The 13,815-nt window shown below is 45.8% G+C and overlaps 1 protein-coding gene across 1 annotated transcript in view; it reads right to left on the bottom strand.

The window, feature by feature from the left end:
- Window positions 1-474: 474 nt before the first annotated feature.
- crhr1 (corticotropin releasing hormone receptor 1) overlaps window positions 475-13,815 on the bottom strand; it is a 49,321-nt gene continuing 35,980 nt past the window's right edge. Inside the window, exons 7-14 of the mRNA XM_063472632.1 lie at window positions 6,875-6,995; window positions 6,641-6,794; window positions 6,492-6,552; window positions 6,325-6,397; window positions 5,777-5,862; window positions 5,329-5,467; window positions 4,938-4,979; window positions 475-4,837 (exon numbers count right to left, since the gene is read on the bottom strand). Coding sequence (XP_063328702.1) covers window positions 4,697-4,837; window positions 4,938-4,979; window positions 5,329-5,467; window positions 5,777-5,862; window positions 6,325-6,397; window positions 6,492-6,552; window positions 6,641-6,794; window positions 6,875-6,995 — 817 coding nt within the window. The 3' untranslated portion in view covers window positions 475-4,696. The remainder of the gene's footprint in view (window positions 4,838-4,937; window positions 4,980-5,328; window positions 5,468-5,776; window positions 5,863-6,324; window positions 6,398-6,491; window positions 6,553-6,640; window positions 6,795-6,874; window positions 6,996-13,815) is intronic.

Here is a 13,815-nt window from a genome sequence, read left to right as displayed (position 1 = left end):
ATAGAGGGTTTCCTCAACCCCCGCCAAGCCCTCACCAACTACAAAGGCCAGAGCCCCCAACAGCAGCCTCGAACTCAAAGAGGAGCTCAATTCCCCCAAAGTTGATTCTGTTCATCTGGACGTCTTCAGTGGGAGAAATGTTTCGTTCTTCATCCAGGTGACTTCTTCAGTCTCAGCTGACTGCAGGTTTCCCCAACCTTATAAACAGCACATCTGCATTGAATCAAATGCAAATGGAGTCACTTGGATGAGTGGTGAAATGTTTCTCCCACTGAAAACGTCCAGATCAACAGAATCAACTTTTGGGGATTTACTTACCTGGATGATTGGGCATGTATCAAGAAGGAGCTCAATTCCTTCTTAGCTTAGGTTGAGACCACACCCTAGACCACTCCCCCTGCCCCACACCTTCCCCCTCACTCTCCCTGCAAGAGCATGAGGTCAGGAGGTCACTGAGAGCAGTGAACCCCAGGAGAGCTGCCGGTCCTGATAGTGTCCCAGCAGCTGCGGTCAACGCCTGCACGGGCCAACTGGCAGGGATCCTCACCAGGCTGTTCAGCCTCTCCCTGACTCATGCCACCGTTGCCACCTGTCTAAAGGCCGCCACCATCTTTCCCATCCCCCCCAAACACTGGCGTGGACACCCCAATGACTACTGACCTATAGCCCTCACGTCTGTCGTCATGAAGTGTTTCGAGAAGATCGTGTCTCAGTGTCTCACTGATTTGCTGACAGATCAAGGCTCCGCCGATCTCACCTGGACCCACGACACCATAGCCCTGGTAAAGAAGGCCCAGCAGCTGCTGCACTTCCTCCGTGTGCTGAGGAGGAATAACTGAGGGGCCACAACTGAGAATAGGAAGTCTGCGCAGAGGATAATTAACATTGGCTGCCCTCTGACACCCCTGGAGGCCATCATCAGATCTTCCTGTCTCAGGTAAACCAGGGCCATCACAGGTGGCCCTGCCCACCACCTGTTTGACCTGCTGCCCTCTGGTCGGCACCTCAGGCCAATCAGGTCCCACACCTCCAGACTCACTAACAGCTTCTTCCCCTGGACCATTCGGACTGTTAGCAAACACTATATCCCCACACCCCACCCACCAATCTGAGCCATGGTCTGAGTGACCCTCATCACTCAGACCACTCACACACAGACTCTATTCAGACCAAGTCTTTATGTCTTTGCATTTCCTCCAAGCACTCTGCAACTTATTGGTAATGTGTGCCTCTTGATTGGACATATGTCTCCTGTTTGTTATTTATCCCTGCTGCCTACTATTTATATTTTATTCTGGCACAGCTGGGGTGGAGCACCCACAATTTCATTGTACATGTACAACGACAATAGAGAGCTGTTCTATTCTATTCTATTCTATTCTAAAGTTTGCAGATGACACTGCAGTGATAGGATGCATCGCTGCCAGAGACAAAGTGGCATAGAGGAAGCAGGTGGCCAGTCTGGTGTCATGGTGTGAGGACAACAACTTCCCCTCAGCACAGAGAAGACGAGAGAGATGATAGTGGACACGAGGAAGGAGAGGAGATGTCAGCAGCTCCTGTTCACTCAGGAGCTTGAATTGCAGAGGGTGAGCTGTTCTAAACACCTGGGTGTTGTTGTCTTGATGCATGCTCAATCATCCAGGTAAGTAAATCCCAAAAGCTTGATTCTGTTCATCTGGATCGTGGTAGAACTGAAAATGCTACGTCCAGATGAACAGAATCAGCCTTCTGGGTGTTGTAGGGTTTTTTTTATGAGAGAGCAGACAAATATGCTCCAGTTATAAGTTTCTACAATTTCTTATGAGAGGGGTTAGAATTTCAAATGAGTTTTACACGGCGACATGGACCTCCTCCCTCTGGCTCAGAGACAAAAGGCTGCCGCCACGCACTGGCAGCAGCACTTTTCATTATGTGTGATAACAGGATACTAAGGTCATTGGCTTATCTGGCTGAGATCCAGTTCATGTTTCTTCTTCTGCAGCTTTCTGGGCGTCTCCTTATTTGGATATGACCCTTCTGCTGGCGACGCTTCCATTACCATGACAACCATCTCTGGTCCTCCGGCCAGGCCTGTAGAGTTAAAGAAGAGCTGTGGAGTGCATTCCAGGAGCACCTGATTTATGCCCGAGGCCACGTTCCTGTGAGGAGGTGACGAGGAAGCATTGTGTCTGTTTTATCAGAGTGAATCCAAAACTCTTCTGCAATACACTGTGTGCAGTAAAAGACAAATATGTGATGCTAATTGTGAGATATTAGTCTTAAAGATAAAAACAAATCCCAACAGTGTCTACATCCGTGAGGACCTCAGTGGGACATTTAACCGCACAGAGCTGGTTAGGAGGGCTCAGCAGTGGCTGTGCTTCCTGAGGAGGATGAGAACATTTCATATGTAAAAACTTCTACAGCTGCAGCAGCTGAGAGCATCCTGACCTGCTGCAGCAACACCAATCCTATGGACTGCAAACGCCTGGAGAGCGGTGAAGGCTGCCGAAAAGATCATTAGGAGTCCAGTGGCCTCTCTGCAGAACATCTACCAGCACAGGATAGTCCACAGGATAGCTGCCACGACCTGGATGACACACGTGTGCTTTCAGTGCCTTCAATCCAATCTGCACTGCTGACAGAAGCTGCAAGGAGCGGGAGTGAAGAGTCACCTGACTGCATAGACGATCAACCACCTCAACCACAGTACGTGAGGCTTCTGTACCGTATGTGTGAGGCAGCACAGCGGCCCCTCAGGGGACCATGCTCTCCCTCCCCTTCATCACTGTTGTCAGTAACAGACTTACTAGTTCTTTAATCCAGCGGTCCCCAAACGTTTTTGCTCCACAGACCGGTTTGATGTCAGACAATATTTTCACGGACCGGCCTTTAAGGTGTGGCGGATAAATACAACAAAATAAAATGATACGATCAAGACAAAAACTGTGGGATTTTGTAAATATATATAATAAACGCGAAATCACTGTGTAATTGTGTAACTTTACTAGCAGCGTCCTCCTGAAATGCACCAACAGCATTGAGAGGAACAGCCTCCTCTCTGTCCCTTAATGCTCTCTGGTTGTTATGGTAACGTGTGACCTAAATGGTGTTTTTGTGCTTTCTATCGCCTTTCCATCCCGACATTGAGTCGCCAAAACCGGCAAAGGCGCTGGCGTCCCTGCCAGGCTAAGAGCCAATCCAAGCCGGCCGGCTCTCCCGTCCGCTCGCCGTGGTGGCTTGTGTGTCAACTTCAGTGTGTCACATATTTTTACCTGGCCAGGGACTGCAGGTGGAAATGATTGTATAAACGGCCTCTTTTCCATTTGTTCATGAAGGAAATAAACAGATATCAGTTTGCTGATCTGTCCATGTTTCTGATTGGTCACATGGTGTAAACTCCGCCCCTTTCACAGCAAGTTAAGCTTGGGTTAATTTATTAAACTGATGATGTCATTCTAAGAGAAGCTCATGAGCCTCAGGTGCGCTCACCTGTCAACTGGAGACACGGATATCCTGAGGGGGAGGAGTTTATTTCAGAGTGAGACTTCACGCTCCAGCAGGGGGCGCCACAACACAGATTATTCAGATATATGGAGCACAGCTTCATCACGATTCTTCCAGGGAATAATGCCACTGATCAGACGGATGGATCAATCACTGTCTCTCTCACAAACACACACACACACACGCACGCACACACGCACGCACACACGCACACACGCGCGCACACACACACACACACACGCACACACACACACACACGCACACACATACGCACACACACACACACACACACACATACGCACACACACACACAACTTCCTTCAGCTATCTTAGTGAGGACCTACATTGACATAATGCTTTCCCTAACCATTACAAATGAATGCCTAACCATAACCTAATTGTAACCCTGACTAAAACCACATTTTGAGCCTGAAAAAGGCCTTTAAAGGCTTCAAATTTGTGAGGACGGGGTTGTGTGTCCTCACAAGTGACTGCTGGTTCTCACAAGTATTGTAGAATGCAGATTTCGGTCCTCACAAAGAAAGCTAGACAGGAACACACAAACACACACATACACACGCACACACACTCCTGGATCTGCTGCTGTGTGTCTTCAGCAGCGTCTCTGTGGCGGAGCACTCACACCAAACATCAAGCAGACGTTCTTGTGGTCATAAAGACGCCATCTGATGCAAAGTAAAACCTGCTGATAACCCAGCTTTACTTTCCTGCCACTGGTGGAACTGGTCCAAATCCTTAATCCACTCGCACGAAGATTTAATCTGAATAAATGTTCACCTGAGGAAGTAGAGCAGGAAGCTGACGTCCAGGCAGCGCCAGGTCAGGGTTATCAGACAGTCTGAGTTAGGACTGGGTTTCTCACCACACACCTCTGAATCTGTGATGATCAGTGTGCGTGTGTGTGAAGAGCAGAAAGCTGGTGATCAATAATACATACAGTAATAGCTGATAAATAAAACACTGATCAATAAATCAATAAACCAATTATTAAATGCAGTCCGGCTGCTCAGTGCAACATATGAAGCAGCTGATTGGTTGAGTCCAGTGACTGAGAGTCTAGTGAGGGTGAAGAGAGGCGGGGCCACACAGAGCCCCCCTCTAACTGTCTGGTCCTCACGCATCATAAGAGCTCAGATTGGCCAACGGGAATCACATCTCAGACTGTCATTGGGTGAGTTCAGCTCTGTCAGAGGTTTGAGGACTGTTTGATGCTGTGGAAGGACACTCTGCTCGGTGAGGTGGGCAGCGACGTGGCACGTACGGCCCGGCTCCGGATGGAGTGACGGTCCTGCCAACGAATCCAACGCTTCCTGACCGCGGAGCGCACCTGAATATGTGAACAGGTAAACAAAGAGATCAGAACGGTCGTGTAAATACGATGCATACATGATGTGAAACCAAGAGGAATCCTGATTAACATGACAAACCTCGCTGTTCAGGAAGCAGTAAAACACAGAGACGAAAAAGCCCTGCAGGGACACAGAGAGTCCACAAGTTAGCTAACAGCGACCGATGGGCGGAGGAGCTACAATAGTCCAGCCTAGAAGTGAGATCATCAAAGGATGTGTCCATCAATGTTCTGGCTAATAGCTAAGCTAAAGGTTTATCATTCTTTTTAGACCAGTCTGTGTAAACTGAGCTAAGCAAGCTGGGTCAGTTTAGCCTTGGACTGAGACCAGCATAGTAAGCTGTGTTTAGTAAGCTGAACCTGGTCTGACAGCAACAGCTCATGTATTAGTGCTCAGTGACCACACCGAGGCGCTCTGATAATAGATTAAACTGTGTTAGGCTCCTTCTGGTGTGGGTGGCGGTCTGAACCTGGAAGGACTCAAGGATGGAGTTGAAGTAGATGAAGACGATCCGAGCGACCTCATCCTCTCCTCCGGGGTTCACAAAGAAAAGCATGTAGGTGATTCCTAACAGAGGCAGCAGCACCAGCGTCGCCTTCACAGCCTTCCTGCAGCACCAGAGCAGCACATTAACCCACACAGGCATTCTTTACCCTCAGCAAACAGGTTTATGCAGCCAGAGAGCATAAACATCAGTGAAGACAGACGGTAAAGACACGGCCAGTGTGAGTGTTTGACTCTCAGGTGAAGATGACCTCACGAGAGACATGCAAAGGTGAGGCGACAGCTAACTATCACCTGTACCTCACACCTGTTCTCATCTGTCTGTAAGAGCAACCCAATGATTTATTTCTGATCAATCAATCACAAACAGCTCAGCTGTTACGCTCTTCCCTGTTTTACAGGTGTGTTCCTACCTGTATTGAATGGTTTCTGAGGTTGTTGATGCCCTCAGTTTGGTCATCAGGATCCGGACGATGTTGAACAGGAAGACGAAGTTAATCTGAGGAGAAGAAGACTTCCAGGTTTATACACAGCTGGACTACGAGCCAAGTTACCTGTGCAGGTGTTTCTGACACACATGCGACCTCTCAGTGTGTGTACATCTCCGAGTCTGATCAGGTTAGCAGGCTTCAGAGACCACATCGCATGACAGCTTGTCAGCTGACGTGTCTTCTCACGTTAAACCATCTCACTCCTCTTCCTCTCTCGATAAATCATCCTCTCAGCTGTCTGTAACAAATCTGACATTTCTGAACGCCACCGATTTTTATGGACTTTACTGGTTTTTCTGGTTTCTACTGTCTGATTGAGGCTTCAGCACCACTTGCTGGTCAAAGGAATCTCCAAAACATCAGCATCAGTCTCTGACAGGATTTAAGGTGGACTGGCTGTGTTTTAAGGAGGACTGGCTGTGTTTAAGGAGGACTGTAGTGTTTTTAAGGTGGACTGGCTGTGCTCCTACCAGCAGGACCAGGATCATGGGGCCTTGGTAAATGTAGTCTGTATAAACTCCCGCCCTCTTTCCAAACCAGCACCTGTCAATCAAAGCACAGTCACATGACTCCTCACGTTCAATATTGCAACGCAATTTATTTAGCAGAAGAAGTCTTGTCTGGTCACATGACCTACTTCTCATTGTCGTAGTACAGCTTCCCAAAAGCCCACGCCACAATGATGGGGAATGGAATACCTGCGGACCGACAGAGAGGGAGACGGGTGAGCAGAGAGAGGGACAGGAGGACAGGTAGACAGACAGAAAGGGGGACAGATGGACCGACCCCACCCGATGCAGATGAACATCCACTTCCTGAGTTTATCGGTTGAGTAGGTGAGAACGACGGCAGTGTGGAGGTAACAGCCTTCACCAAACATCCAGAAGAAGTTGGTCACATGGAAGTAGTTATAACCTGCCGTCACCAGCCTGCACCACACCTGCAGAGGGCGGAGTCAGCGTCACAGTCGGCATCGGTGTGTTTGTCGGTACGTGACTGTGTGTGTGAGTGCGTGAGCACCTGGTTTCTCTCGGTAACAGCGGGATTCATTGTTAGCTGGACGATGAACCAGGTGGCGTTCCTCAGGATGAAGGCGGAGATCAGGTTCCAGTGGATGATGTTCCTCAAACAGCGAATGCTCCTGAAACACACAGACTTGATCGCCTCCTCCTTAAACACCTCCACACTATACAGTCAGGTGAGCTTTTCGCAGCTTGTTCCTGCTGCGCTCGGTCGTTTAAACTGGTTTCATCATGTTCGCCTTTTTGGTCACCTTCGTGTTTGTGCGTTTGTCCTGTTTGTGAGCAGCTAATCTCACAACATCAGACTTTTTCAGAGCAGGAAACACCTTTCAGATCATTACTGCCACCTTCTGGTGGTTTTAGTACATTACATTTTAACGGGCACCAATGACACTTCAATTTGATTTATTTGAACATTATGACTGAATATTTAACAGCAATCACCATCCCTGCATCACCCTCTCATGTTTTAATTGGAGAGCTTTCAGTTTTTTGTAAAGCTTGTTTTCATTCGCATCATTTTGATAAATAAAGGATTATCTGCCAATAAGCACTTTCGAGTCCAGGTCAGCCTGCTCTCTCATTACTCTCAGGACTAATTTAGAGTTGCTGTCAAGTGTTAAATTAGCATTTGGTTCATCAGAAATCATGACTGGCTTCAAAGAGGAGAGGAGCTGTGTGAAGGAGGTCGTCATTGGACTGAAGAAACAAGCATATCAGCGAGAACGCTGAGCAGTTTGTCGAGGACAACATTCAGTCAAGCGAGGAAGACTCTCCTGGAGGAAGATGCCTTGTTTTCCAGCTGTTCACCAAGCGAAGAATCACAGAGCAAATCCAGAAGCTTCAAAGCTCCAATCAGGCTCAGGAACAGAAACATCAGACTTGACAAAGTTGTAAAATAGGCCAGGCAGCAAGCTCTGGAACAGTGGACCCGTGAAAACAAAACCAACCTGGGTGATGAAGAAGAGAAGACAAAGAAGGACCTGAAGCACCAACGTGAAGTGTAGACGATGGCCGAAAACAGCAAGCTTCGGCTCATTGTTCAGGTTCGCCACACGGGGTTCAAACTGAAGTCTGAAAGACCATCAGGTTAACTGAGCTCGCCAATCAGAGGCTGAGGAGGAAAACGGCTGAAATGGTTCAGTTTAATAGGTCAGGCTGAAGATCAGGGTCTGAACATCCATCACATCCTGAGGGTGTCATTTCTAATGTTGAAAAACTCTCCCGTCTGCGAGGACCTGAATCATGTCAAAGCTACATGACGCTGGGAGCATACACAACGGTGCAGGTGTGCTGCACACCAAACACAGGTGGAAGAAACCAGTCATTGAGTTCCTGTTTCTCTTTAAACTTTATTCTTCAAGTTGCTCCTCCATTCTTTGCCGATTAACTACTCCCTCAGTTTTCAGCCGATTTTCTCCGTTCAAACTCTAAACTGTTCTGCTATTTCTGCTCTTTCCGGCTATATCTTTTGGTGTTTATTACTATTATACTTTTTAAAATATTACACTTTTTTTGTCCCATTGAAATGAATGGAAAACTTCCACAATTCTGCTGAAACTAGCTTGTTTTTGAAACTTAACTACTTCCTCATACTTTCACCTAGAAACTCCATTCAAACTGTAAAACGTTCTCAAATTATAGGGCTATGCCTGTGTGATTCAGCTTCTTTATATCTTTTACCGTTTTAATTTAGTGCCTCTTTAAGTTTTCAGTTGCAGCTTTGTGATTTTTCAGAAAATACATGCGTTGCTATGGTTGCTATGCAATTAACTCAGAGTGAGCGCTGGTCTGTTCTGAATTTTCTCTTCATGTCTGAACAACTTCTTGCTACTCGCTCAATTTCCACTCAACCCCCACAAATTGTACATCAAAACGTAGGTATTTTTGCTGGCTTTCAGACAATGTCACTATCTTTATTGTGAGATTTACCGTTTTTTCGCAATTTGCCTCGAAGTGACACATGGTCTGGTTACTCCCCATTCAAAGTCTATGGGGAGGTTTTGAAATTCAGAGCTGAAATTCTGTAACGGGAGGCATTTTCAAATCGTCATATCTCCTTAACAAAGCAAAGTTAGGACATGAGGCTTGTGCCAATATATCTTCAGACACTGCTGACACTCACAGTGGAAGCAGTTTTTACAATTATCTTACCGTTGAGCCATAAATTACGTTTGTTTGAGGGGTGGAAATCTGTCCTTCTCTCAGTCTTCAAACTCTGGAAATGAAGCCGTTTCTTCTCTCGTCATATCTCCGCGACGGAGGCACAATGAGCTATGAAAATCGCAGTCGATGGTCGTGTCCAAATTCATGGGCTGCCTCCTCCTGAGGCCGCATTTGTAGACCGATTACGTCACAGCGACGCGCCGAAGGCTGTCCAAATTCATAGGCTGCTCCGAATGCAGCCAACAAATGGGTCCTCATTTTCTCCGAATTTGAGGATGGGTCTGATGTATCCTTCTTTGCCCACCATATCCCAGAATTCATAGCGCGGCCCAGCCAAACTCTAGTTTATATTTTATAACTCTGTTATATTTTATATAGCAAGGAGCAGACGGCCGAGTTTATTAAACTCCACCGAGACAGCGGTGACGTTAATCAGAAGGCTGGACCGTCCAATTTCACTGCCGTTTACTTCCGGCCTACCCGACCGTCTGAGGACCCGGCCCACTTAGATTGCGAAGGCCCGGTCCTCAGGAGGATGCAGCCCATGAATTTGGACACGACGAAAATTGACTATGTGCACGAGAAAATGCTAACTTCCTGGTTTGAGGCCGGATGTGGGGTTGCACATTTCCGGTAGCTTTACTTTGCGGTAAATCGCTACTGCTAAGATATACTCCAAAATCATGTCCAAAACTTGAAAACGGAAAGATTGCGTTAAGTTCCAAAGAGCAGAAGGTGGCAACACTCACCACTGTTGTGTCACAAAAAATCTAATGATAGATTTTGATGTTTAACCACTTAAGCCCCACGTCTCCGGTACCGGGGGCAAAAAGGAGGAGATCACGTTTAATCGGTTATAACGCGGGTTGAGAAATATAAGTCCAGACATGTGTGGTATCCACAGAAACCTCATAATCTCAGCTAAAATGTCATATAAACCATTTCTACAACCACCAAACACACCGAAAATAAGCCGCGATTAAACGAGCAGTTACGTAAATGCGCAGAAGTCCGCTAAACAAACAAAACCGAACCAGAAATTCTTCAGACTTCATAAAAGTAACCGGTTAAAGATAGGCTGGTTAGCTCCCAGAGCCATCACTGACTCCACACACCAAGTTTCACCACGATCAGACCAAAATTCACTGAATTAGCCGCAAAAGAAGACCACAAAAACACACAGCGGCGCAAATGCGCTAAGACAGAAATTGGCTTACCGTCCCGATTATTTTCGCCGGTAGCCGGTAACCACGTGATTGACGTTTAAAGAGTTTAGATCGATCGGTTGTTTGCATCACTCAACACAAGCAGAACTGCATCACTGCAGCATAAGACACATCGTCCACATTCAGAAGCACATCTCTGTATAGTGACTGGTCTTATTCTTTAAACAGGCAAATGTTCAGCATTCAAACTACAGGTGAACAACAGTCAGATGTTTCCCGTTATGTCGATATCAGCGAGTCAAGTACACACCTACACAGCATGTTAACAAACCGTGAAAAAAGCCACACAAAAAATGAACGATTGCTGGTAAGGGTTTCTATACATTAGTATGTATGAAGGGTATGTTGTGACTTACCTTCTAAATTAAAAAGTGCAGTACTGGATGTCCACGATGTCCACGCATCAAAAAAATAAAATTGGCTACTTGATTTCACCTATCGCTGGTTATTTTTAGAACATAACACCCGCAATAAACGAGGGACAGCTGAGAAATATAACATTTGAATCCCTTTTCTCTTTTGCTCCGAGGCGTGGGGGCAAAATATCGACAAGTCCATGAACATCATTTACAGTTATATTGGGTAAATGACCAAGACATCTATAGAAATGTAAATCGACGCTTAATTCATTCATTTGGTTAACTTCTTTTGGACATTAAACAGGGCGCGAATAGGACACCGGAAACAAAGCTCCACACAGGATTTTCCGCACCGGAACTAGCATATGCTATCGTGCACATAGGTCGTGTCCAAATTCATGGGCTGCCTCCTCCTGAGGCCGCATTTGTAGACAGATTACGTCACAGTGACGCGCCGAAGGCTGTCCAAATTCATAGGCTGCTCTGAATGCAGCCGACAAATGGGTCCTCATTTTCTCCGAATTTGAGGATGGGTCTGATGTATCCTTCTTTGCCCACCATATCCCAGAATTCATAGCGCGGCCCAGCCAAACTCTAGTTTCCGGTAATGGCGGCCGGTACTACGTTTTAAAATTACTCTTATTAATTTTTCTGGGTCACAAAATAAACTTTTAACATATTTTCAGGCGAGAAAGTAGCTGTGTAAACATCAAATATCTGCTCGGTTCATCAAGATATCGCATATTTGGAAAAGTGCTTCGACGTTTTCGGAGACGCCTGCTACCCACCAGCTCGATAGCGAGCCGGGAGCTCGAGGGTCACTGAAGCCGCCGAGAACGGCACAACTCCCGGCACATCATTTTCAGATCACCGCGGACTTTCGCTACTCGGGTTAAACGTAGTATATAAGTATAATCATGAAATATAACCTGAGACAACCCAAAAATGCTATTGTTGGTATTTTACAGTGTTTTGTTTGTTCATGAGTAAATCGGTTTGGCTGAGATTAAAGTTATTAGATTAGATTAGATAAAATAAAACTTTATTAATCCCCCGAGTGGGTTCCTCCTTGGTTTTTATACAGCTGACTAAACGTCAAACAGAAAACTGATTAAACAGAAGTGTGAGACGGTTGAGAATTTACCCCAGTGTCCTGTTATATTTTATATAGCAAGGAGCAGACGGCCGAGTTTATTAAACTCCACCGACACAGCGGTGAGAAGGCTGAACCGTCCAATTTCACTGCCGTTTACTTCCGGCCTACCCGACCGTCTGAGGACCCGGCCCACTTAGATTGCGAAGGCCCGGTCCTCAGGAGGATGCAGCCCATGAATTTGGACACGACCATAGTCAATACACCAAAGTCCGCTGATTCACCCAGTACAAGAATTATGCTGCTAGCCCTCCTAGTTTTTGAGTTACACGACGTTTTGTAACTCCAAAAAACAGCGCTTTTCGCCTCTGACTCGGCTCTGCAGCCCAAAGGTCGTGGGTTCAATCCCACCTTGGTCAACATTTTTTTTTCACTACAAATTTATACACTATCACAGACCTGTAATTTATATTGCTAATTTTTTTCACTACAAATGAGTAGTGCAAAAACATACTATGTCTGCAACATCACAGTATATCTGTTATGTTATAGTATTACTACTAAATCACAGTATTTCTGCCAATTCAAGGAGGCTGACTGTTACTAAGTGCATCAGTGTACATAGGTCATCTCTTGTGTTGGAGTGCCCTCTTGTGGCGCCTTTTGGGTAGTGCCTTAGTAAACGTGAACACTGCAAAGAAGTGGTATCAGACTGGTTTGTAGTGGAGGAATTTGTTGCCAGTTTCTTTCATCTTTAATCTGTATTCATGTTGTAATGTAGTAGTACCACAATATGGCAGAAACACTATGTTTTGGCACAAATACTTTGATTTGGTATACTTTAGCTTCTTCACCCCTTTTCAGCAAAATTTTCATTTTTTTCACCCCTTTTCAGCACAAATTCCAGCTTTTTTGGCTGTTTTTAGAAAAAAAAACTCTTTTCTGCAGAAACTCTGCTGATTCACCTCTTTTCTGCAAAATTTTCAGCCTTTTCACCTCTTATCAGCACAATTCTCAGCAGCTTCTGCTCATTTCAGCAGAATTGTCCGTCTCTCCACCTCTTCTTTGTAAGAATGACTTTGGCTCAGGAAAATGAATAGCTGCCTTGAGACCAGGAGGGCCAGGTTCGAATCCTGCTCAGGGTGGCGTTTTTTTTTTTTTCACCACCATACAACTTTTTGCAACTTTTCATCGTTTTCAGCTTTTCAGCAGACAGCTTCAGCGTTAAGGCATCCACACAGCATTTTCGCAGGAAATGCAAATTTTTCTAGTTTCTAACTGTCTTTTAATGTGCCTCTATCTTTCAGTCTGGCTTTTGCAGAGCTCTGGGCTGTGGTATCTGGCTCCAATGCAGTGGAGGGGCAGTGCCAGGGTGGCTGGCAGGACAGCTGCTTCCACTCAGTAATCAGACTATTTCAGTGACGCTGGGGCTCGAGAGAGGAGCTGAGTGTGGAGTGGAGAAGCAGCTGAAAAGCTAACTTCCCTACCTAAGGAAAAAGAAAGGATGTGTTGTGCAAATAAAACATGACAATACTGTCACCTGAGGCTGCGTGGGGTCCATTCATTTCACAAGCTCATTCTACTGAAACTGCCCGATAGACCCTGGACTATCAAGAGTGGCCAACTAGTACATGGAAGAAGTGGAAAAGAGGGCTTTGCTATCCTACTCTGGAACAAGTCACTGGTTCAGATATGTGGATGACACCTGGATGAAAATCAGATCTCAGGACGTACTACATTTCACGGATCACATTAACTCAGTGGATCGACACATCAAATTCACCAGGGAGGATATGAAAAGTGGCAGGTTAGCCTTCTTAGACTGTGAGATCTCCATCAGCAATGGGGGACATCTAAAATCTGCGCATACGGATCAGTATTTAAGGTTTGACTCTCATCATAATATAAGAAGAACTTTCTTTATCCCGAGGGAAATTTTTATCTCATACACATCAATGCAGCAAGAGAGACAGAGGAACGGAGGAATAAGATACAATATATACAATACTAGTATACAGTAATATACTGTAGGATAGTGCAAATATAACATCAAATAACTCTAACGAAGTAACAATATAACTATATCCTGAAAAAT

The sequence above is a fragment of the Pelmatolapia mariae genome, linkage group LG4, assembly GCF_036321145.2.
Source record: "Pelmatolapia mariae isolate MD_Pm_ZW linkage group LG4, Pm_UMD_F_2, whole genome shotgun sequence".
NCBI classification, from domain to species: domain Eukaryota; kingdom Metazoa; phylum Chordata; class Actinopteri; order Cichliformes; family Cichlidae; genus Pelmatolapia; species Pelmatolapia mariae.
This window is presented reverse-complemented; position numbering and strand designations above follow the sequence as displayed.